Source organism: Leptomonas pyrrhocoris, assembly GCF_001293395.1.
Source record: "Leptomonas pyrrhocoris isolate H10 chromosome Unknown, whole genome shotgun sequence".
NCBI lineage: Eukaryota > Euglenozoa > Kinetoplastea > Trypanosomatida > Trypanosomatidae > Leptomonas > Leptomonas pyrrhocoris.
The window spans coordinates 199,259-221,269 of NW_015438385.1; the positions used below are offsets into that span (position 1 = coordinate 199,259).

A 22,011-nucleotide genomic window follows, 5' to 3' on the forward strand; every position below is an offset into this window, starting at 1 on the left:
AGAAGGAGAACAGTTAAGAGACGGAGCGGGAAGAGGAGATAAATCAATGGAGGGCATAAAAGAACGTACCTGGGCGCGCGTTGGAGTTCATCAGCGGCCGCTCAGCGTGTTCCACACCAACAGCACGTCAGCGATGGCTGAAAACAAGCAAAACACATCTCTGAAACGCCCCCGGCAATGCGGAGGACGCACAGCAAACGAATCCGCCTCGGCATATCCTTGTTTCAAACAAATCGCTGCACAGCTTCCTTCTTCGTCTCACGCGTTGGAAAAGAAAAAGGAGCCGAAGTAAAACACACGGCCGACGGCATGGCATAACAGCTTCTCGCTGCCTTGACTTCCCTTCTTTCACTCCCGCGAGCGTTCCGCTAGACTGAGACACGCCTCAATTGCACGGGGATCGCTGGAGAGCTGGCGCAGCACGTCACGCGGAAAGGCGGGGTACCACACGTGCAACGTGCCCTCCCAGCCAAACAAGGAAAAGAAGAGAGCGCCGTGGTGGGGCAGCACCGCGGCAACGGACACCCGCCCGCCATCGCCTCCCCCCTGTCTCTGTTCATCTCCCATCGCCGCCGAGCGAGACCCATGCCTCGGAACGTGCTCGTCTGCCGGAGAGGCGACCGGAGGATGCCCAATCGGGCCTCTTCGCGGCACGCTGCGGGACGAGGCGTTGGCGAAGGACACCTGCTGACACAGGAGGTACTCCGTCGTCTCCAGCGCAATTCTCTTCGGCAGTGAAGGACGCGTGTGCGGCGAGCAGGCTTCGACAGCTGCGCACAGATGATAGAGGAGGGACAGCGTTCCGGGGCGTACCGTAGGTAGTCCACAGCGCTCACACTGCAGGCGCACAAGGGCACCGCCAGCCTCGCAGAGCGCCGCGCCGTCGACGGTGGCGTCCGCCGCCGTGTGCAGCAGCGTTCCGGACAACTCCTTCCGGTACTCAGCTACGCGGCAGCAGAGCTTCAGGGTGTTGTGCAGAAGCGCCGGCTCCACCGCACGCAGCTGCCCGCACGCACCCGCTTCGCTGTGCACATCAGCGGATGCCGAGCTAAGGGAGCGCAAGAGCAGCTGCACCAAAAACGCAGCCACCGCGCAGCGCTCCTGTGCGTTTACGCCAGCGTGTCCACCGGTGCCTTCCCACGGGCTTCGAAGCGGCTCGCCCTTCGCTGTCGACAGCACCGTGGGTTTCACAAGCGGTGGCAGCAGCCGGTCCAGTTGATTCGGCAGGAGCATGTGGGTGGGCGGGACACAGCCGTACCTCGAGATGGCGCGCTCCAGCAGCTGACACAGAGCCTGCACCCGCTGCCTCGGCCTACGCGGAACCTCGCCCCTCTCACTCCCCACACCGTGTCCTTTTGCCCCGCCGGCGGTGGATGGAGCTGCCTCGCCGCAGGGCAACAAGAGAGTGCCGTCGGTGGAGGGTGACACCTCCGCCTCAGCAGCCGTCTCCAAAAGGCTGACGACGGCTTCAAAGGTGGCTACGTAGTACGCCTCCCGTGCCCGCGCCATCTCGCTCCATCCTCCGGTGGACGAAAAAAAGTGCGGTTGGGCGTCGCGTGGTAGACCTGACGCATGACGTGGATGCCCTGCGAAGGAGCCTGCCAGCTTTCGCAGATATCGCATTGTCCACGTCCACCGTTGCCCATCGCGCCTCCTCGCTTCCTCCCCCGCGGAGTTCTCTAAGGAGCACCACCGGGAGGGGGGCGTGGACGGTGGGGAAGCTGTCACGCACCGAATAACACGCACGACCTCGCAGTGCACCGCCGGCGGATAGGCCAGCAACCACGCAGCCGGAGGAGACGTCCCCGGTGACGTGTGAGGTGCGACAGTATCTCCTGAGGACTCCGCCTCTAACAGGAACAACGAGGTGGGAAGCCGTTGCAACGCTGCTGCCGCATTGGCTGCAGAAGAACTTCGTCCTCCTGTTAGAGCGGCGCGCTGCATCAGCAAATGCACCACCGTCAGTGCCCGCCCACACGGATCATCAAAAAAGCGCTCGTCACGGTCCACTTCCGCGAGGTCCGCATCGCCGTCCTTGCGCGACACATTTCGACTGCGCTTGGCGCCGGCGCTAACGCTCTCACGAAGCAGGTGGAAGAGCACGCGCTTCTCCACGTAGAGCCCATCGTGGCGCCGCCCCAGCAGTAGCGCTCGCAGCGTAGGCAGAGACACCAACTGCAGGAGGCCGGCGGAGAGAGGGACGCCACCTCGTGCGTGCTTCGGCGCAGCGACCTCCACAGCCAACGCACGCAGGGCCAACTCCTCCGCCGCCTTGCGCTGCCCCTGTGAGGAAAGACGCTCCACTGCCGCACTCAGCGCCAGCGTACGCGGGGTGACGTTGATGTCGGTAGGACCTCGGTCACGCCCTCCGCCGTTTTGTGTCGCCGACCGCCCCCTTCTGTCTTTCTTGTGTGCTGCCTCGCTGTCGTGGGAAGCGTCGAGGAGGTCGTACGCCTCGATGAGTTGAAGCGCGACCTGCCACGGCAGTCGGGGGTGGCGCAGAAGAAACGACAGCGCAGAGGCGGTGGGGCGGCGCCGACGCGGCGAAGAAGAAGTCGACGGAATATGCAAAGTAGGACGCAGCGGCACAGCGGCCACGCCGGCGCCTGTGCTGTCCATGTCTGTGTGTGGCGGCGGACCGGCCTGCAGGGCCCCGTAGTTGTGGTCCAGCAGTTGAAGGCAGTACTGCCAGAAATCAGCAACGCGGCCCGGCGCGGCAGCAGCAGCTGCAGACTCGTTGGCCTCCAGCGTCTTGGACAGCACGCACTCCACTTCCTGGTCGTTCAGCGCCCACGCGTCTGTCGTCACCGCGCAGTGTCCCCGCCCCTCGCCTGCTCCTCCCTTTCCACTTCGGTGCGCATTCAAGAACGCTACCACGGTGCGTACGTTGTGAATGGTGGAGCTGTGCAGGAAGCTCAGCCGCGTCTCGCCGATCTCTCGCCGTGAGAGGTAGACAGCAGAACGGCTGTCTTCGCCCCCTCGTGCGGTGGCCGGCGTGCTCTCCATGCCGCTCGGACCAGTTGAAGGCAACGCCACGGTCGCTTTCATTGCCTCGGCGAACACCATCAAGGCCTCCTCCCACTGGTGCTTGGACAGGAGTCCGCGCATCAGCTTGAAGGCGTCAAGCAGTCCGCCGCGCTTGGCGTAACGCAGCACCGCGATGCGATCGTCCTCCTGCGCCAGGGCCTGCACGGCGGACAGAAAGTTGCCATCGAGCTGCAGAAGCGGCGGCGGCGATGGGGAAGAGTCGTCGCATCCCCCCTCCCCCTCCAGCTGCCGCAGCATCGCCCACAGCGCGGCGGGCGGCGCAGCGGGGCAGCACTGGACCGCCGCCATGGCCATGGAAAGCGTCGTCCCCCACGTCCGCGACGGCGGCTCGTCGGAGGTGGGGTGACGCTCCCGCCGCATCTGCCGCCGGGCGTGGAGGAGCTTGACGCACAGCTCGTACACCTGCAGCACCGCCGCCCACTGCCCCGCCCTGCCCAGCGCCTGCACGAGGTAGCCGGTGGTCACCGTGCCGGGCAGGTCGCGCTGGTAGAGGGAGTGGTAGTAAAAGTGCAGTCCCCGCTCCCACTCCCCGGCCTGCAGGAGGGTGGTGAGGGTCGTGTGGCGAAGGGCCTTGAGGAACGCCGAGGTGGCGGGAGCAGCGTCGGCGGCCGTGACGGAAGGCGCAGCGTGCGGTCTGCCTGTGTAGGGGTCTTTGATTTGCGTGTACGTCTGCGCCGCGCTCGCCTGGTAGAGCCGCAGCGCATCCTGCCACCGCTCCGTGGAAGGCGGAGCGAGGCTGATGTGGTAGAGCAGCTGCGCCGTCGCAGGGGCGGGGAGAGCGGTGGGGAAGAGGAGCGGTGAGGGCTGCTCCAGCGGAGAGGCCATCAGCGCGGCGTGCGCAGAGCGGCGCTCGTCCGACAGAGAGGACGGGGAGGAGGTCGCCAGCTGCTTTCGCTGCTCGTGCCGCCACGCGTGGAGCAGCGCGAGTGTCACAGACCACCCGGCTGGAGGGAACACACCGAATCGTAGAAGGTGCTCCAGTGTTTGAATGGTCGGCGTGACAGGCGACGCGGAAGCACCAGACCTTCGAGCTGAAGAACCTGCCGCGGTACATTTGGCGGAGCCCTCCACATAACGGGCGAGCGCCACGAGCTGCAGCGCTGCCGCCCATTCGGACGAAACCAGTGGGGGGTCCCTGCAAAACTGTTGGAACGGGTTTGCCGTGCGTGCGTTGGAAGGCGTCCCCCGATCACAATTGGATGCTCCGTAGCTTGAGCTCCACAACTCCCGCGGGAACCACTGCGTGACGTACCGCTGAAGCTCCTCGGGCGAAATGCGCTTTGCATTACTGGAGCGTTGCGCAGCGGCTAGCAGGCGCGTGAGTGACGCGTGTGACAGCCGCGGTAACGGAGGAGACATGCACTCCTGATCATACCACAATCAGCATAAGAGGTGCGCAAAGCAGAGGGGAGTTGAAACGCGCACAAAGGAAACAACGAAAAAGAAAAGCCACAACTAATGGAAGAGAAGGAAGAGGAGCACGCAGGAAAGGCCTGCTCACTCGTCGGTTTACTGAGCGTCACCCTGCAAGATGTACGACACCGGCAGCTTCAACGACCGAGAATGACACCCCAATAAAAGAAGAGAGAGAAAGAAAGACGGTTGTGTCAGTGTGGGAGGAAGTGCTAGAGAGAGATGGCGCCGGCTGAGAAACTCTCAACCTGGTAAAGGAAAAACACGCGCCACGCTGCAGAGACCACGCATACAAAGTGTGCGCTCACGCACGCATGATTCTCTCTTCTCGCCAGCTCGGAGCACTTCTCCAAGGGCGAAAGATCAAAAAGGGTCGCGAATCTCCATCGTCTCTTGGACGCAAAGCAGCGTTCAATCCTTTTTCCGTACCGTTGTATCAAGTCTGCTGGATTCCTCGCAAACGCTGAAGAACGAAGGAAAAGAAGAAGAACGAGTCACAAAGAAGGACCGGGGAGCCTTTTCCTTGTTTGCTCATCGCAAGATGCCGTCCTCCGGCACCCACCCATGCGGCAGATGCTGGGGCTTCATTCCTTCAACAAAAGACGAGCGCCACCGGTAAATAAACTGCCCTACCGCGTGCTCGGCCGTCTTCTGACAATGCTCGACCCCCTCATACTTCTTCAGCAGCATTTGGACCACCAGGAACGCGTGGCTATCCACGTAAGGGACACCCGATGAGTCGTTGTCCATGGGCGAGTCGGCAGAGGGGCTGCTTGAGCCGTCCGCGTCGTCCTCGGCCCTTTCCGTCGCAACCCTGCTGCTGTGATCACGCTGACGCTCCTCCAGGCGGGTCACGGTGGGCAACGTAGATACTAGCTCAGGATGCGCATTCAGCCAGTACCGCGCGAGAACGCCTCGGCTCGTATTGCCGCGCGACTGATGGCGGCTCGGATCCTCTTGTTGACACGTACCGGTCTCACCCTCCGCCTCCTTTAGTGACGGTGCCTCGGCTACGCAGCCGGTGAGAATGAAAAAGACGCCGGCGGACGATGCCGGCCCGCCACGCGCATCGGAAAACACGGCGCTCTGCACCGCGTGGCCGTCCAAAGCACCATCACGACTGCTGGTCGCTGTCTGCCCCAACCCCTGCTCTGCCCCCGCCGTGCCACTCCCGTGATCCGCGTAAAACGGGTAGATTGGGGCGTTGGTGCACAGGAAATCGGCCATCATGCGGCGCCGCTCGTCTGGGATGGCCGTCACCTCGACTGCGCGCGAGTCGGCAACGTGGTGACCGTGGCGCCTCGCTCGCCGTTTGTTTTGGGGAGATGGAGAAGGCAGCGTCACTTCCGCAGTGCTGTCGTCACCCGGTGCGGTATTCGCACCACTGTTGCGTTGAGTCGGCGACTGATAATGGGCATGAAGTGCTTTTGCGTAGCTGAACACCGTGTCCAACACTTCCCGATGCTCCGTCAACGTAAGATAATCCAGCATGCCCTGCAGCTTAAGCCTTGGGTGGAGGTCGCAGTCCTTGCCGGGAGTGTCCAATGGGTCGGCATCTTCACCGCTGTCCCGCACCTCGTAGGCGTGCGAAAAAGCTGCCATCTCTTCTCTCACCTTCTGAACCTGTTTCACATACGCCTCTCGCTGCTCACCTCGGAGGTGTACGAGTGGAACGCCGAAGTCTTCTGCGACGCGCAGGCGCAGCCGATTATACACCCCATTCGCCTTTGCAAAGCAACGCGGGCACAGCAGCAGCAGGTCGTAGCTGTTGTGGCTCATGTACACGCTGGGAAAGAACCGCCGGTACATGAGGGGGACAACAGCGAAGCGCACCAGCGATCCGCCCTCGCCGCAGACGACGCAAATGTTCTCTTTGGGCTGCTTGAAATACTCTAGGTTGCGGCGGATGTGCGCGTCGTTGTACCGGGCAAAGTCGGGTGCGAACTTGAGCTGAATCGCGACCATCTCACGCTTGCTTGTCGCATCGGAAGAGTGAAGCGGGTTGCTCGACGGCGACTCAGGCGCATTTGGTGTTCGCCATTCAATAACCGTGGCAAGACCCTTTTTGTTCACATACCAGTCCGCCTTCGCCTTATCCACGGTGAACACAAGCTCCATACCGGGGCTGTAGACGTTGATGTTGTCGTAGTACGGCCTTGACCGCCCCTTGCACCAGTCAACCTCGGCTTTACCTTCCGCATTCACAGCTGCGCTGATGGACGAGCCGTGTTGTGCCGCTCCGTTGTGCCTTCTCCTCACCTCACAATCGCCATTCTCCCTTCCCTCGGTTGTTGTGCAACACGCCAACACTTCGCGGCAATCCAGGCCCCTCGCAACACACCACGGGGCAGCGTTTGCATGCCCCTCTTCAGCACCACCAGCAGATGACGCATCGTGTAAGAAACCACCGCCTTTCAAGATGGCGCCGCAGACGTCATACGACGCTTCCGCATCTTCGGCGCTGTACTCAATTTGCAACGGTGTGAGGGCACCATGACAGCCGCCCCAATCACTCATCACCACAAACATGTCCTTGCCAAGCTCTTTGCCGGTTAGCGCGGTGCACAGCTTCTTGAGACTTCGTAGCGAGTCGGTGCGCACCTTTCGCGCATCAGAATCGGATGAAGGTTGGCTCTTATCGGTCACCAAGGCAGGTAAGCACGCGTCTGCCAGCGCTGTCAGCTCCACCGCGGACTGTGCGACGACTTTCGGATAGTCACGATGCAGTTTGACCTCGTCGCCGTGAATGCCGACGCCGACAAGGAAGACGGCTGGGTTCGCAATCAGTCCTTTCACTTCCGTGTATATTTTACGCAAAAGGCTTGCGGGATTTGCCTTCTGCCCGACGCGATACGAAGGCCACGTTGACGACACGGATGCGTACGGATCGCGCAAAATATCACTGGCATTTCCGGATACCAAAGCATGCAAGTGGTTCCACCGCACGACCACGGTGCAGGAAAACGTGCTGAGCTGAATCGTCGCAACAGGGCCGGTCCAGCGTCGCGGCTTCCGTTTCGCAAGCGATGACGATGCCTCCTCCCCGCCTTCCTCACAATGCTCCGCACTCTCTCCTACCAGCTTTGTCGTCCACTCCATGTCGAAACCGACAAATCCATAGAGCTCGGCTTCTGTGGTAAGGGTACTCCACGCACGATTGTAAGCACCAGCATCGATTACTTTCCATATAGGATCGACGACGAGGCGGCTGCGCGACGCAGCCCACCTCGTGGTTGTGCTGGCTCGCTGTGAAACAGTTGACTCAGCACTCATTTCCATGCGCGAAGCTGTTGCGAGAAAGAGAGAAGAGTTGAGGAAAAGAAGGACGAGAAAGTAGTGAACGCTGTCAACGCAGGAGAGAGTCCGGACATCTGTTGGGAGTTGCACATTATTGAACGCCCTGAAGGAGAAACAGGGCATTTGCCATGCATGGTTTCGAGAGGAAAGAGGAAAAGGTACAGCAGCACCTCTCTTAGTCATTAGAGGTTGTGAGGCGTGCATCTGTAAGACGTCAGCTGCTACGCGCACACGTATTCCCGTCGTTTGTGGCGTTTCTGTTTGTTCATCTGAAAAGAGCACAGAAGCCGAAACTACTAGCAAGGGACTCTAAAAACATGACAGACGAAAGCAACAGCAATGCTACGAGAGATGCATCAGAGCAGCAAAACAGGGAAAGCTCTACATATGCCCTATTATTCCAGTTGTGTGTGCATCAACTTCCCATGACAACACACTGGTCTCTTATTTCAGGAAAGTATGCATCAGTACTTAATGCACCGACAGCGCGAAAGAAAAATAGGGGGAAAAACAAAACGGATGTGAACCAAAGAAGAAATAAAAACACAAAGCTTGTAGCGGATATAAAGCACTCAAATGCAAAAAAAAAAAGAAGAAAAGAGAAGATCCTTTACACATTCTCTGTACATCGGTGACGATGAATGATCAACCAATTTGAAAGGAAAAAATAAGTGGACACGGAAGAAAGCTCAGAATTCTCTCGTGTTCTCCACAGCTTTTAGCTCTCGCTCGGCCTCGTCGTCTGAGCTGAAGGCTCCAACTAATCCTCGCCATCGGATCTCGTCATGCGTTTGATTATCCTGGAACAACGGGCCGCTCCGCGCGCCAAACAGTGATGAGAGCACGCCGAGTGTCCTCATACTTTCTTCGATGTGATCAGGTGCAGCGCGAAGCCTGCCAATCACAGCGGTGATGGAATTGCCACCCAATAAGTCGAAGAGCAGCGCCGTTTCCAGCGATCTTGTATAGGGCACGCTAACACTTTCTGCTGACAGGGCCTCGGAAAGATCTTTCAGCGCCTGACTAGAAGCGTTTGCAAACCGTGCACTCTCGATATCAGTTTTCTGCAACGAAAGAGGGCCAGGGCCACACCAGTCAAAAAGTGTGAGTCGTCCGACAGTTTGGGATTGCTGCGCAAGTCCTGTGCGAACACACTGCAGCTGGATCCACGTGTGTGACCTGCCGTTGTAGTGCTGTCGGCGTTTCGAGAGAAGGTTCCCGACGATGGCTGAAATACTGACACTGGTGCAATCAAAGAAGCGGACATTTTTGGGATGCACGTAGCCGTTCGAGTCGCGGCAAATTTCAGTAACGGCTCTCTCTGCTGCACAGTCGTAACCACCACATGCCGAGACCTCCACCATGGCAACTCGGTAGGTGTAGCTGAAACGTGAAAAGTGCGTGTCTTCTTCTGCAGCTCGCAAGAGGCACTGCACGAGAAGAGGGAAAAGTTGTGTGACGAGCGTCGTCTTGCCTGAGCGGAATTCGCCTACCGTGATAAGGCCAAACTGGAATCCGCACCACACATAGCTCAGTGCGTCGCGCACCTCGCTCAAAATTTGTGGGGCTGTTGCGTCCTTGCCAAAGCAGTAGTCGAACTTGTATGCGACTTCCTCGCCGCAGTCGCTTAAGACCATCCTCGACGGGTCTTTGTCATCGATTCGCAGCACAGATTCAACATCCGCTCTGTTGCCGGTCTCCATGTCAAACAAAGAGGCGAAAATGATGATCTGGCCATGCATCGATCCGAGAGCACGGTGGGTGCGCGCCAGGTGAATCTGCGAATCATAGAATTGCTCCGCAATCGCGTTGCGTTCAGCGGTGACTTTCTTGACGCGCTTTTGCAGTTTTTTCACCTCTTTACGTAGGTTGTCCTGCTCACCACGATCATCGTCAAGAATGGCTGACTCGGCGCTCATCTGCTGCTTTTGTTTGTCCAAAGTCGTCTCTCCATCACTGATGTGAATCTGCTTTTCGTCTAAAAGTCGCGCAAGTTCAGCGTTTTCAAGCTGCAGCTTCTCAATTTGATCAGATTTGGCTTCAAGGACTCGCAGAAGCTGCGGATCCGCCGACTTCTCCTTCGACATCGTTTTTATGGCTGCTTCTAGCTCTGCCCCTTGCTGCGTTGAAACAAAGAGACGTTGCTCGACATCTTCAGAGGTGCTTTGCAAAAGCGCAACCTGCTGCTTCAGCTTTGAAATCACGGAGCGAAAAGTCTCGTTTTCTTTTGTGAGATCACGAACCGCTGTCTCGTATGCAGCAGTATCTGTCTTGATTGCTTCGCGGTCGAGTTTCTGTTGCAGCTCACCGTTCTTTATCCGCAGCTCAATATTTAGCTGGTTCGACTGGACGAGACGCTTTTGCAACTCGTCGACACCCATGCTGGCTGTTGACTCGATAGAGAGAGCAACAGGTGACTCCTGATCGTGGGAAAGTAACTGGGATGGATTTCTGCTTACTTTCGTAGATGAAGCAGCAGTTGACGAAGCGATCGATTCCTTTCTTGTGCGGAGCTCCGCAAGTTCTTCCGATAGCTTTTCATATTGCTCTTCTGCTGCTTCACGTTTCACGTCGAGGCGCGAGTTTACAGCCGACAGGAAAGTCACTTTACGCTGCAGGTCGTCGTTAAGCTGAAGCAACAGTGTGTTTTGCATTTTCAGCTGCGAAATCTCGTCATCTGTGTCTTGCTCCGAGTCGGAAGCAGCATCGGTGGCTTCAGGCGTGTGATCTTTCAGCTTGCTATTAGCAACTGGCATCTTGCCTTTGCTGCGGTATGCGACTGATTTGCGATTTGCTCTTCCAATTTCGAGCTCTTTGATCTTTGCCTCACTGCTGCTCACGAGATCCGAAAGTTTCCGAATTTCCATCGCGCGCTCCGCAAGCGTGCACTCCAGTAACTTGACTTTCGCTTCTGCCCTTTGCAGATTGTCACGGAAGTATGCAGCGGCTACAGTTTCTGCGGAGGGAGAAGGTGTTGTAGAAGAGCTCTCGATTCTTTCGTCCGAATGGTGTGTCTTTGATTGGAGTAGCTGCATGACTCCTTCGAGGCGTTTGCGCAAAACGCTGTTTTCTGCGTGAGCGGCCTCCAGCTCATCTTTCATTTTGTCAGCAGCAGCTGGGCCTTTCTCAGGGTCGCTCACGGTCTCCCTTTCGTCAAGCCACTTCAGGAAATGGTTGTAAACGGCAGACCATCCTTCCTCGAGCTCGTCGGTCGCCTCGGTGAGTTTCAGCTTGGAAATCAGGTAGCCACCAACGTACTCCACGAGAAACACAATCCCCTTCTCGCGCAGAACGCCTTTGCCGTCCATCTCGCCGTCCTTCCACTCACCACAGTAGAGGTCGCCGTTGGATTGACAGAAAACTCCAAGGCCGCACTCGCGGCCAGCATCCCATTCGCCGTCGTATAAGTCGCCGTTGCCATGGCGCAGAACGCCTTTGCCCTGACGCAGGCCGCCTTTCCAGTATCCTTCGTAGCGGTCATCGTTTTCTTCGAGGTGGAAAATGCCGTAGCCGTTCATCTGGTTATCTCGCCAGGAGCCAACGTACTCGTCACCGTTAGCAAAGGCAAACTGCCCTTTCCCATGTTTGTTTCCCATGTACCACTGCCCGATATAGCGGTCGCCGTTGGCAAACTTGTACGAGCCCTGTCCGTGCTTCAGATCGGCTTTCCATTCACCGGCGTAAACGTCTCCTGTCTGAGCGTACGTATAAACGCCATACCCTTCAATCTTCCCATCCTTGAAGCCGCCTTCGTAAGTTGCACCACTGGGGAAAGTGAACCGTATGTTGGCGCCGTTAAGAAGCTTCTTTTTCTTCTTAAGCGCTGAGTCTTGTGTTACGCCGTTTGGTTTGTCGGCACTTGCGGGTGGTGGGGTGGGAACCAGTGGCAGTCGTAGGGCAGAGGTTGTCGCTGCAGTCTCTGCCATTTTTGAGGAAAAGATCTTGTCGTGATTTCTGTTCTAGCTGTTTGGCCTCCGCGTCCCATTTCTGAATAGTTAACGGAAGAGAAAAAGAAAAACAAGAAAGCACAAAAGCAAGAGAGAAGAAGACAAGGAAGAAGATAGAAAGAAAGACAGTGCGAGCATAAGAAAGTCACATGTGGGCGCCTGCACCGTTCCCATGAATAAAACTCTACTGTTCACACCGCTAATTGATCTGCTTTGACATCCAGCACCACTAGGTTCGTATAATTTTTAGTCTTAACTTTGAAACAGAGGAGAAGAAACCCAGAATACAGTTTTGAGGAAGGCAACCAGAGAAACGGCAACACAGTAAAGAAAGGCAACAGCGATGGCCACAAGAGAGAGATAGAGAGATAAGGAGCGAAGCCCGAAAAACCTATTCGACTCCTCTTCAACTTGTCTTTGCATGTGGCGCACCGCCTGTGGCAGTATGAGCCGCTGCAGGAGGCACCGGTGTTGCTTGCTCGTCCCGCTGGTGCAGGAGGGTGGCGCACTTCTTCACAGCGAGGCACAGAACACAGGTCGTCAGCTGAATGTACATGTTGCGCTCCAGCCGCAAGCGTTTGTTGTCGTGTTGAAGCTGGAGACTGATGTCTACGAACTTCTCTTTTGTCTCGTATTTGGAGTGCCACTCGAGGAAGTGAAACAAGAAAGCGAAGGAGGATATGATGGCCATGGCGGACATGGCGGTGAGACCATTGAGGCTGCGACTCTCGATCACGCGGGTCAGGCGCTCCGCAATCTTTGAGACAGCTGTGACCGGAACGCAGAACAAGAGAAACAATGCCAACACTGGTATCATCACCACGTTGATCTCGAGCGCAATGAAGCTGACCATTTTAAAAACCGATAAGGCAATGATGACTGTTGAAGGGTAGAGAGAAAGCGAGAGACAAACTGCGGAAGCAACAGGAAGCGTGAGAAGAGCAAGCGAAAGAGAGCGAGAGAGAGAGAGAGGTAGAGCTGGTAGAGAAAACCTATACGAGCGAGAAATGGAAGCTCCAGTTGAAAGGAAGAAGAGCCGAAGGCAAGCTGCATCTCTTTTGTAAACTTGACGAACACTTTAACGGCGCTACAGGTATCGTCGGATTCCGCATTGCTTGTTGAGCTGTTTCGCTTCTGTGTAGCACTGAGACAAAGCACTTCCAATTTCCATTTGCCTATTGGAGTAATGGGCTCCAACGCTCTGGAGTCACTGTGGATTTGCCAAGCAATTTCTGGAGAACTGGGTGTGCCGAGACTTAGTGGCACTCAAGAAGGGGCTATGCTGCACGCACCGGCTGCGGCAAAGTAAAAAAGCCGATGAGCGGGCAGCAAGACCACAGCAACGGGAGTTTTCTGAACCCACCGGGAAAAGAGAGACTTTTCTCATCTATGCCGCATATTTTGGAAGGCACGCTGTACAACGGTTTGCTGCAGTTGGCGGAAGTGGGTGTGGAAGGGAGGGAGGGAGGGAGGGGGAAGGACAAAATGAAGAGAGGAGGGTGCGGCGGAACACAGCTGTCTTTCGGGGCGTGCCAAACGTGGGATTTGTGCACAGACGTAGTGCTTTTGCGCGAAGACCCGAAGCCGCGATAGCTCAGTTGGGAGAGCGTCAGACTGAAGATCTGAAGGTCCCTGGTTCGATCCCGGGTCGCGGCATGCTTTTCGTTTCGCGGCGGGGCGCGGGCCGGGGGAAAAATCGTCACCAGCAGGATTCGAACCTGCGCGCGAGATCGCAACTGATTTCTAGTCAGTCCCCGTAACCACTTGGGTATGGTGACTCGTCGTGTGTCGCTTCTTGTTTCCAGAGTGAGCACCGAGGAAAAGGTCTCGATTCGGCAGGGTTCCGTGGGGCGCCGTGGCCCTCGCGCTGGCCAGCTTCGCGGTCGGGGCCTGGGCTCGGGGGAGGAGGAGGGGTTTGGAAAGGGTTGAGGAAAGGGCGGGGAGGCGAGACGGCCTGCGTTTTGGCGTCGCGGGGCGAGGGGCGGGGCCACGCCGGAGAAAGAAAAGCGAAGGCTGCGCGAGGCGATGCCTCGTTCTTTGCGCTGCCCCCAATTTCGCTTTTGAGCCCACGGTGAAGACAAGGGGCTATTGTTGGAAAGGAGAAACTGTTTTTATGGGGCCTCTCGTGGCGCAACGGCGTGCGTTGCAGCGGGGCGTTGCAGCTAGGGCAGGGAAATCCAAAAAGCTTGGTCGCCGAGTTGATGCAATCGCACTAGAGGGGTGCTCTCTTTTTCATTTCTCTTCAGCACGGTCTTCCTGTCACTTGAATGATGCACGCAGCCGGCTTTCACGCGAGATCGCCACCGGGCGCACGTTTCCATTTCCCGGCGGCAGCTCAATGGGAGGCGCACTCTCCGGCACACGGTAGACCTCTTCATGGTCAAACAGCAGGTTAAAGCCCCTCCCGGACACGAACCTCGCCGACCTCCAATGCGCAGTGGACGGGGCAAACATGGGGAACAGTTCGTTGACCTTGGAGGCCGGTGCAAGGTTAATCGGCTTGCCATTCAACACCTTGGTCACGTTGTGCAGCTGCCCCTCCGTGTTCGCGCCAAGTCCCGCAACGCACCCGTTTCGGTACCGCACCAGAAGCGTCGACGGACCACCGACGAGCTCCACGATATCGAAGTCACCATTCTTCACGGTCGCGCCCATGCGCGCGTGGAAGTGCTTCAGCGCGGACGCCTGGTCCACCTCCACAAAGCGAGGGGACGGAATCGCGACGCCGTACTCGGACAGCGAGCCTTGGAGGAGCAGCTCGTTTGTGGTGCTCACAAACACCGCCAAGGTGCCCACGCACGCGACGTCCTTAATGCGGATCAGCTTTGGTGTGCTGTCGACGGAGGTTGCCGCACCTGCTGCCTTCGCGCCGGAGTGCTTCTGAAACGACCGCGTGAGGGGGATGGGCACTGGATCAAACGTGTTGGAGGGCAGCTGGCCCCCGTTGGTGGACCCGCACCCGTAGACGCGCCCCTCTTGCGTAAGAAACAGCGTGAAGGAGTTGCCGAGCGCGACCGTGGCGATGCGCAGCCCGCGCTGCTCAAAGAACGTAATGCGCGTCGGGCACATCGGCGAGTCGGTGCTCCCGATCCCCAGTTCCCCCCAGTTGTTGCTGCCGAAGGCGTAGAGGGCGCCGTCACTCAGCTGCGCCACAGCGTGGTTGAAGCCGCACCGCACCCGCTGCAGCACACAGGTCCGCTCCGCCGGCCACCACGCAGCGTTCGGGTCCCACTCGGTGAAGCCGTGAACACCGTCGACGCGGTGCTTGTGCCCTGCCCCCAGCTGGCCCATGTGATTATTGCCAAACGCGATGGCACGTCGACCGCCTCGCTGGTAGACGAGCGTGAAGTTCGAGCCGCAGCACACCCGCGTGGCGATGCCAGGGTTCGTCTGCGGGAAGGCACCGTCGAGGTCGATGTAGAGGGGGTCCAAGTCCGTGGTGACAGAGGAGATGCGCGCGTGCGGGGCGTGGGCGCGCGAAAAGCCTCGTCCGTGACTGGACGGCCCGCCTGCCGCCGTGCCCGCCACTTCCGTCTCCGCGCCGTCCGAGTTCAGCGCACCGGTCTGCCCGTAGCGGTTGTCGCCGACGGAGATGAGGTTGCCTTCGCGGGTGAGCATGGCGACGTGCTTGTGGCCCACAGCGGCGTGCGCCACATCGTAGAACGGCTCGGGGGCGGCGGAAAAGCCAAAAGGAGGCATTGCAGAAGAAGAAGAGGTGGGGGCAGGCGCTGCATGGGGGCGTCGTGTCGCACGCTCCGTCTCTTCCCGCTGAAAACGGGCGTACTTCGCCGCGTCAATGTCGCTGGGAGGCGGCAGGGTTTTAAGAAAGACCTCCGCTGGGGGAGACGGGGCAAGGCCGCAGACGGCGCCCATGCCGATGATGCGTGTGTGCAAGCGACGCAGCATGACTTCACGGCTACACACAACGTCGTGTGATTCGCGTTTTAGGCTGCGTGTGCGTGCGGCGGCGAAATAGCGAGGTGTACTGCACCTCCATAAAAATCCCCTTTAAAGGAATATAAGCAGAAGAAAAAACACGCAATATGAACGGAGGATGACGAAAGGGAATAGGAAGCACCACCACAAAAACAAAACAAAATGCCGTTGCGTACGCAGCGAGGGACACGGTGCGTATTGATGGAGAAGTCGGAGGATTTTACGTATGTGTGCATTGAAGGACGACTGACGTCATAAAGGGGTTCAATCAGATCACGGAAAAAAGTGCGGTGAACCAACTTAGCAGTCATGTACTCTTCGTTTTTCGTTTTTTCTCATTTGTCCGAGGCGACGATTTCGTAGAGGATGTGACACAGCATGGGTGTCATGGAGAGAAGAATGGCGGTACAGCTACACACCGAGCATCGTGCGCCGCCTGGGTGCGAAGAGGCTACAATACATCCGAAAAAAGCGTAAAACAACAACAACAACTACGAAGCCATAGAAACGGACATCTACAAACGAAGGCTCAAGGAAGCGGAAATTTGCTGAGCGTGTGCTGCTGTCCGTTTATGAAAATGCACATACAGAACAGAACAGAACAGAACAGAACAGCAACAACAAAACCAATACGACGATAATTTCAACGGCGCACTGCGCCAAATCTCACGCGTAAAACACTGCGTGTGCTTGTGTGTGTCTTCGTTTGTTAGCTCTCTGTTCTGGAACACTACTTCGTGGCGATTTGTATTTTTCCGCGCTGCGCCTGTCGACTCAGGAAGCGAGAGAGAGAGAAGTACTGGTAAACGGCCATGGTCAGCAGAACCAAAACGTTCAGCGCCAACTCGGCCGCCATGATCTTCGACAGCGAATTCAGCTTCACGCGATCGGCCTCACCGGTGAGCTGCAGCAAGTTGGCGTCCTGCGCTATGCTAAACAGAATCGTACCGTAGCGGTGCAGCTCCTCCTCCATCTCGCTCTCCACCTTGTTCACCGCGTCCGGGTCGACCTCGAGCACATCGCGCTTTATAATGTTGAAGCGAATCCACTTCGGCGACACGGTGGAAAAGCTGTTGTTGAAGCACACCGTCACCTCCGAGGGCAGGCCATGGCGCGTCTCCAGCACCGACGGGGCCGTGTAGGTGTAGCTGCCCTCCGTGGCCCGCTGCCACTCATTCAGCACCGTCTCCCGCTGCCGATCCCGGAGTCCGGCGAAGTGGGCGTTGAAATGAAAGCGTGACACCTGCCCGATCACATCCACCGGCGGGGTGGAGCGCACCTTCAGGTCGGCGTTGATGTCGAAGGAGCCGCCGTCCGTGACGCGGAAGGTGAAGCCCAGCGTGCCGCCCGCCTCGACCACCTCCGTGTAGCATTCCGCCTCCCCGGCCTCGATCTTGGAGCCGTACGACGCGGCGCGCACGGCGAGGGAGCTGTGCAGCAGCACCGTGCTGAGCACCAACGCCCACAGCACCACCACTCGGCAAAGCGGCCGCATAATTGAAGGCGTGAATGCGAGGAGAAAAAGTGGCAATAACGATGAAGAAAGGCTCGAACAAAGCGTGGTCCCCAACGCGAGCCTCGAAGTGTAAACGCAGGAAGAGCGTCAGAAAAGAACAGAAGACAAACGTTCTGACTGTGGAGTCGGAAAGGAAGAGAAAGGAAACGTGAAGAAGGAAGAAGTCGTCCGCCGAGTCGCATGAACACACGAGCACCACTGCGAGTAAGACTCGTAGAAAAATGCGTAACGGGGAGTTGGCGCACAGCAACAGCGGGGGCGCAAACAGACTTCGGCCAACGTCCTCCCAACAGGTGACTCTTGAGCTGTCCAGAAACAACACATTTTGCGTTGTCAAGCATACTGTGATTTCCCGCTGATTCTCGTTTTCGCTTTATGTTTCGATTCTCAACTCTCCTCGGCAGCATCTACAGCTGCTTGCCTTCGCGCATCTTACGTAGTCTGCGAGCTCCATGAAAACACATGGAGTCCACCAATCCCGCCACGGTCAGCACACCGCCACATACCGCACACAGCTGCAGGAGGAAATGCACCACAGACGGGTACGGGTGCTCCTGCTGCACTACAATACGAATGGGGGAGAGGTCGTAGGTGATGAACACACCGGGGATGATGCTCGGCTGCGCTGCCGCCGCTGCCGCACTCCCAGGCAGTGCCGCTGCTGCGCTGGGTGTGAAGTGGTGCGTGGCGGAGTACTGGTTCGACTCCACCACGTCTTGCAGACCGGTGAAGAGCGACTGTCGCTGGTAGGTGGTCGGGACGAGCTTCACAAAGTAGCTAAAGCGGCCGTTCATCGCGTCCTGCGCGTTCCCGCTGGCGGCGGAGCCCTGCGCGGCGCCGTCGAGGGGGTTGCGCTGGCCTGGGAAGCGCTGCCCAAACTCGAGGGTGTGCACCACGTGGCTGAGGTCGAGCTGGCGGGTGGTGCTGCCCATAAAGTCGTGCAGGCGCCGCCCCAGGGTGTTGTAGATGCGTCCGGGAATGAACTGTAGACTGCCCGTCGCCCGCGACGCGGAGAACTTCGCGTGCACGTTGCAGCCCTCGCGCCCGGCGGCGGCGGCGGCCAGCTTGACCCGGTCCTCCGCGCATTGCTCGATGCTGATGTCGTCCACGTTGAAGGTCCACCCCTTTCGCGCGTACGCCTGCCGCACCTCCTCACAGGTGTAGCAGCAGTCGCCGGGGTCCTGCTCGGCGCCGTAGCAGCTCGGGCAGTCCTCCTTCTCCACCCCATCCGGGTCGATCGCTCTCGTCATGATCTTCTTCTCATCGACCAGCTTGCGGGCCTCGCTGATGGGCAGCCCGGTGGCGGCGTCGATGCGCGTCTTCACGGTGTTGCCCTCCACGTCGTTCGCGAACACGCCGAAGGCGTCCATCGCGTCCAGCGTGAGGAGGTCGCATGGGACGTGAGGGAAAGTCACGTTGACCCGGACCTCCATATCCCCGCCCAGCTCGGCGTCGATGAACATTTCGTGGTGCTCCTCCGACGAGGCGAAGTAGCGGACCTCGCCAATGAGGAGCCAGAGGATGATGGCAACGGCGGCGAGGGAGAAGCAGCCGCCGGTGACGGTGCGTTGACGCGCATCCTGCTCAAACTTCCGATCGAACTTTGGGAAAACATCCAGGCGCTGAAGCCGCTTCATTTGCAGAGTCGCCTGCTGCTGATGCGAGTGTGCGATACTTTGTGACTAAAGATTGCCTGTGCGAGTGCGCTGAAGCCTCGCTTCGTTAATGATAATAATAATGTGTGTCTGTGAAAGACTTATGCTTGATGAGAGAAACTATCCTGGGGATATTGCTTCGACAACTCGGCTGCGGTCCGCCCCACGTAGGACCCCATGGAGTAGATAAGTGGTAAGCGCGGAAAAGAGAATGAGTTGCTTCCTGTTGTGCGCTCTTGAACGCCTACCGGAGCACTCCAACACATACGGAGTGACGTGGGACGCCAGTGGCTAGCATTTCCAAAGCCGTACTGTAGACAGCAGAAGACACCAAAATCAGCTATCACGTTGGGTGCGGTGCCCCGCCGCAAAAAGACAAGGCGCGGCGGCGCCTGAGCTGTCTCGCACACACAGTTCGACGTGTTTCGGCCTGCTTGAGAAACCGGGCACAAGCTCGTAAAGCGAACCGAGGGGAAAAAAGACCTCGATGGTTTGATGAGGGGAATTCGAAATGATGGAGCATCTATCAGTCCAGGAACAAAATTCAAGCATTGTGGGGTAATCGAGCATCTAATGGGTAATAAATGAATATTTATGACATAATAAGAAAAAGGTGTTCATCTAAGTCACGTCCAGTATCACCAGAGACGCTGAAGGCTTCGCAATAAGCCTTTCTTTGCCTGTTGCTCCGAGTTCTCTGCGCCACAGCTTTGCGCTTCCTGTTTCTAAAGAGGCAAGAACAAGACAAGGCGCTTCTTCAAAAAGCCCCGCAAGGCCTCCCCCCAAAAAGCTCCTGACTCAAGAAAGCCCGATGCACTGCGAGGCGGGTGCGTCATCGGGAGGTGACAGAGGAAAACGCCCCCAGAAGCGCGGGAAGCCAACGAGAAGAAACGAGCAAAAAACGAACAAGGGAGGACTGTCGTGAAGAAAAAGAGTGGAAGAGAATCCAGTTGCACGACAGAAGAACGGCGTGCGGCAAACTCTGAAAACGACAGTCATCGCAACATGCACTGCTACGCCCCTTTCTTTTTCTCTGTCTTACATCGATGCGATTTCCACCTTGCGGCGCTTCGACAGCAAAGGCTCCTTTGCGTCGTTGAAGGAGAAAGCGATGCTCGTGCCGCCGATATCCTCCTCGTCGGCAGCCATAAAGCCCACCGCAGCGGTGTTGGCGGACAGGGAGTTGTGCATGCTGGCGTAGCTGTTGGTCAGACCCCCGCTGCTCTCCTCCGTCGCTGGCTCCGCTGAGGATGCGGATTCCTCACGGCCGAGGTCAAGCACGATGCTCTTCTCCGGCGCAAAGGTGACCATGCGGGAGGCGGAGGAGCCGCGGGACTGCCCCTGCAGCTGGGCCAGCGGACCGCGGCGCGTCATCTCTCGCAGCTGCACATCCAGCTTTCGGATCACCTTGTTGCCTTCCACAATCCGCTTCGTCTCGACGTCGAAGTAGCGCTCTGCCTTGGCCACGCCCTCGCGCCGACGACGCTCAATGTTTTGAAAGCCGTCCTGAAGGCGCTGCCGCTCCTGCTCGAACTTCTCCACATCGCGCAGAATGTACTCCGTCGCCTGCAGCTGCGCCTGTGCGTGCTGGGCCTGCGCCTCCGCCTGCGCAAGGCGGTCGTGCAGCATCGAACACTGCTGCTCTCGGGCCGCAATATCAGGTCGCCGGTCGATCAACGGCTCCGTGTAGTAGCGCTCCTCGTTCTCCAGCATCTGGGCCCAGCCGTGGCTGAGGTAGAGCTGCTCGTCCTCCTGCCGCTTGCGAGCCATCTGCAGCTCCGCCAGCTTTGCCCGCAGTGCCGCCTCCTCCGTTGCCGCGGCGCCCTCCTCGGCGTCGATCACGGCGGCGCGGGACGTCAGCGGGTCCACCGTGGGGTACTGCGGCTGCTGCTGCGGTAGCTGGTAGCTCCAGCGTCCGGCAGCGGTCGCGCTCGACTGGGGCGCGTAGGACGACGCGTCTCTCGAGCCGGTGGCTGCGTACGGGTTTACCACGGAGGGCATCGCGTAGCCGGAAAGGCGCGGCGACGGCGGCACCACCACCGCGGCAGCAGACGGCGGCGGTCGCTGCACTGAGCTGCGATCGATCGACGGGTGGAGGCTCACACTGGTCCGCGGGTGGGCCATCATCGAAGCTGTCGGAGGAGGAGGGCCAGCACTCTTCGCACCATCACCGTGAAGGGGGATGCGAAGGCCCTCCACTTCCCGGGAAGGGACGGTGTAGTAGGCAGGGGCGGTGTTTTCGGGTCGATGGTAGTACAGCGGCGGGGTGGTGGACCGCAAGGCAGTCGTGTAGGGGTAGGAGGCCATGGGAGAGGTCGGTGTGAGGGGAGGTTTCTAGAGAAAAAAAAACACGAAAAAAATGCAGAACAACGTGTATGCAAGATCTATGAGACGGTCTATCCGTGCGTGTGTGCGTGTGTGGGTGCTTTCCGATCCAAGAGAATTCGGCGACTGCCGTTCGAAGGAGAAAGGCGGGGTGCGATGGTGGAGAGAGGAGAGAAATCGCTGGACATCGAAGAAAGAAACGCCTCGTCGTCAGCAAGGAACATTTTGGTCCACATCGACCGCAGTGGAAAGAAGTGGAAGCGGCGTTACTGTGTCGGCTGCTTTCCTGCCTCTCCTTCGCGTATCCCCGGCATAAGACGTGCTCTTGTCATTGAACCAAAGCAACCAGTAAAGCTGCTTGCCTTTGCAAGCCACTTTTATGAGCCGCCGATCTACGAGCACTGTTCCAACTCACATCGAGAGAGACCTGAGCCATGTCTGCGTAAACTAATTTGTGCCGTTTAATCAACAAAAAACAGGAGTAGCGTCATGATACTCCAAATGACACGTGCATGATTTGAAGCGCGAGAAAGAAGTCCACGTATCAAATGCGGTGTCCCTTTACACCTGTACAAACGGAGACGGAGGCCCAACACAGCCAAAATAAAACACGATCACAGCCGCGGCACGGATTTCTACGAGACAGCGGCCTACAGAGTTGCCGAGTGCTTTGGCGATGCAGAATTTTTGACGTGCGTGAAGTGAAACACGGCGCAGGCGTCGAACAACACCACATCAGAACGGGAAACCAGCACGGCACACACGACAACTGATGAAATCAGACCAAGAGTAGCCGCAACGGGCCCAACGAGTGTTCTATGGTTCAGAGAGGGAGAGAGAGAGACTGTCGTGCAGACAAACGGCGTGGAGTTGC

The 22,011-nt window shown here is 58.0% G+C and overlaps 8 protein-coding genes and 2 non-coding genes across 11 annotated transcripts; 1 reads left to right on the forward strand and 9 right to left on the reverse strand.

Annotated features, from left to right (window-relative positions):
- Positions 1-348: 348 nt before the first annotated feature.
- Positions 349-4,407, reverse strand: ABB37_09163 (hypothetical protein; the record flags this gene model as incomplete). Its single annotated transcript, XM_015808486.1, has 1 exon — positions 349-4,407. The coding sequence occupies one exon, from the start codon at positions 4,405-4,407 to the stop codon at positions 349-351; it is 4,059 nt and encodes a 1,352-aa protein (XP_015652939.1).
- Positions 4,408-4,992: 585 nt separating this feature from the next.
- Positions 4,993-7,749, reverse strand: ABB37_09164 (hypothetical protein; the record flags this gene model as incomplete). Its single annotated transcript, XM_015808487.1, has 1 exon — positions 4,993-7,749. The coding sequence occupies exon 1, from the start codon at positions 7,738-7,740 to the stop codon at positions 4,993-4,995; it is 2,748 nt and encodes a 915-aa protein (XP_015652940.1). The 5' UTR covers positions 7,741-7,749.
- A 698-nt stretch (positions 7,750-8,447) lies between these two features.
- Positions 8,448-11,746, reverse strand: ABB37_09165 (phosphatidylinositol-4-phosphate 5-kinase-like protein; the record flags this gene model as incomplete). Its single annotated transcript, XM_015808488.1, has 1 exon — positions 8,448-11,746. Exon 1 carries the CDS (start codon positions 11,682-11,684, stop codon positions 8,448-8,450), a length of 3,237 nt encoding a protein of 1,078 aa, XP_015652941.1. The 5' UTR covers positions 11,685-11,746.
- Positions 11,747-12,111: 365 nt separating this feature from the next.
- On the reverse strand, positions 12,112-12,618 carry ABB37_09166 (hypothetical protein; the record flags this gene model as incomplete). Its single annotated transcript, XM_015808489.1, has 1 exon — positions 12,112-12,618. The coding sequence occupies exon 1, from the start codon at positions 12,556-12,558 to the stop codon at positions 12,112-12,114; it is 447 nt and encodes a 148-aa protein (XP_015652942.1). The 5' UTR covers positions 12,559-12,618.
- A 670-nt stretch (positions 12,619-13,288) lies between these two features.
- Positions 13,289-13,361, forward strand: ABB37_09238. Its single transcript has one exon. It is a non-coding gene; the product is annotated as a tRNA-Phe (tRNA).
- A 41-nt stretch (positions 13,362-13,402) lies between these two features.
- On the reverse strand, positions 13,403-13,483 carry ABB37_09239. Its single transcript has one exon. It is a non-coding gene; the product is annotated as a tRNA-Ser (tRNA).
- Positions 13,484-13,964: 481 nt separating this feature from the next.
- On the reverse strand, positions 13,965-15,712 carry ABB37_09167 (putative mitochondrial hypothetical protein; the record flags this gene model as incomplete). The annotated part of the gene is made up of 1 exon (XM_015808490.1): positions 13,965-15,712. The coding sequence occupies exon 1, from the start codon at positions 15,609-15,611 to the stop codon at positions 13,965-13,967; it is 1,647 nt and encodes a 548-aa protein (XP_015652943.1). The 5' UTR covers positions 15,612-15,712.
- A 659-nt stretch (positions 15,713-16,371) lies between these two features.
- ABB37_09168 (hypothetical protein) lies at positions 16,372-17,275 on the reverse strand (the record flags this gene model as incomplete). The annotated part of the gene is made up of 1 exon (XM_015808491.1): positions 16,372-17,275. The coding sequence occupies exon 1, from the start codon at positions 17,134-17,136 to the stop codon at positions 16,372-16,374; it is 765 nt and encodes a 254-aa protein (XP_015652944.1). The 5' UTR covers positions 17,137-17,275.
- Positions 17,276-17,564: 289 nt separating this feature from the next.
- ABB37_09169 (hypothetical protein) lies at positions 17,565-18,964 on the reverse strand (the record flags this gene model as incomplete). The annotated part of the gene is made up of 1 exon (XM_015808492.1): positions 17,565-18,964. The coding sequence occupies exon 1, from the start codon at positions 18,792-18,794 to the stop codon at positions 17,565-17,567; it is 1,230 nt and encodes a 409-aa protein (XP_015652945.1). The 5' UTR covers positions 18,795-18,964.
- An 886-nt stretch (positions 18,965-19,850) lies between these two features.
- On the reverse strand, positions 19,851-21,264 carry ABB37_09170 (hypothetical protein; the record flags this gene model as incomplete). 2 transcript variants are annotated; one of them, XM_015808494.1, is made up of 1 exon in its annotated part: positions 19,851-21,264. In XM_015808494.1, exon 1 carries the CDS (start codon positions 21,117-21,119, stop codon positions 19,851-19,853), a length of 1,269 nt encoding a protein of 422 aa, XP_015652947.1. In that variant the 5' UTR covers positions 21,120-21,264. The 2 variants fall into 2 exon arrangements, with proteins under 2 accessions (XP_015652947.1, XP_015652946.1); XM_015808493.1 differs by having other exon boundaries at positions 19,851-21,238.
- Between the last annotated feature and the right edge of the window lie 747 nt (positions 21,265-22,011).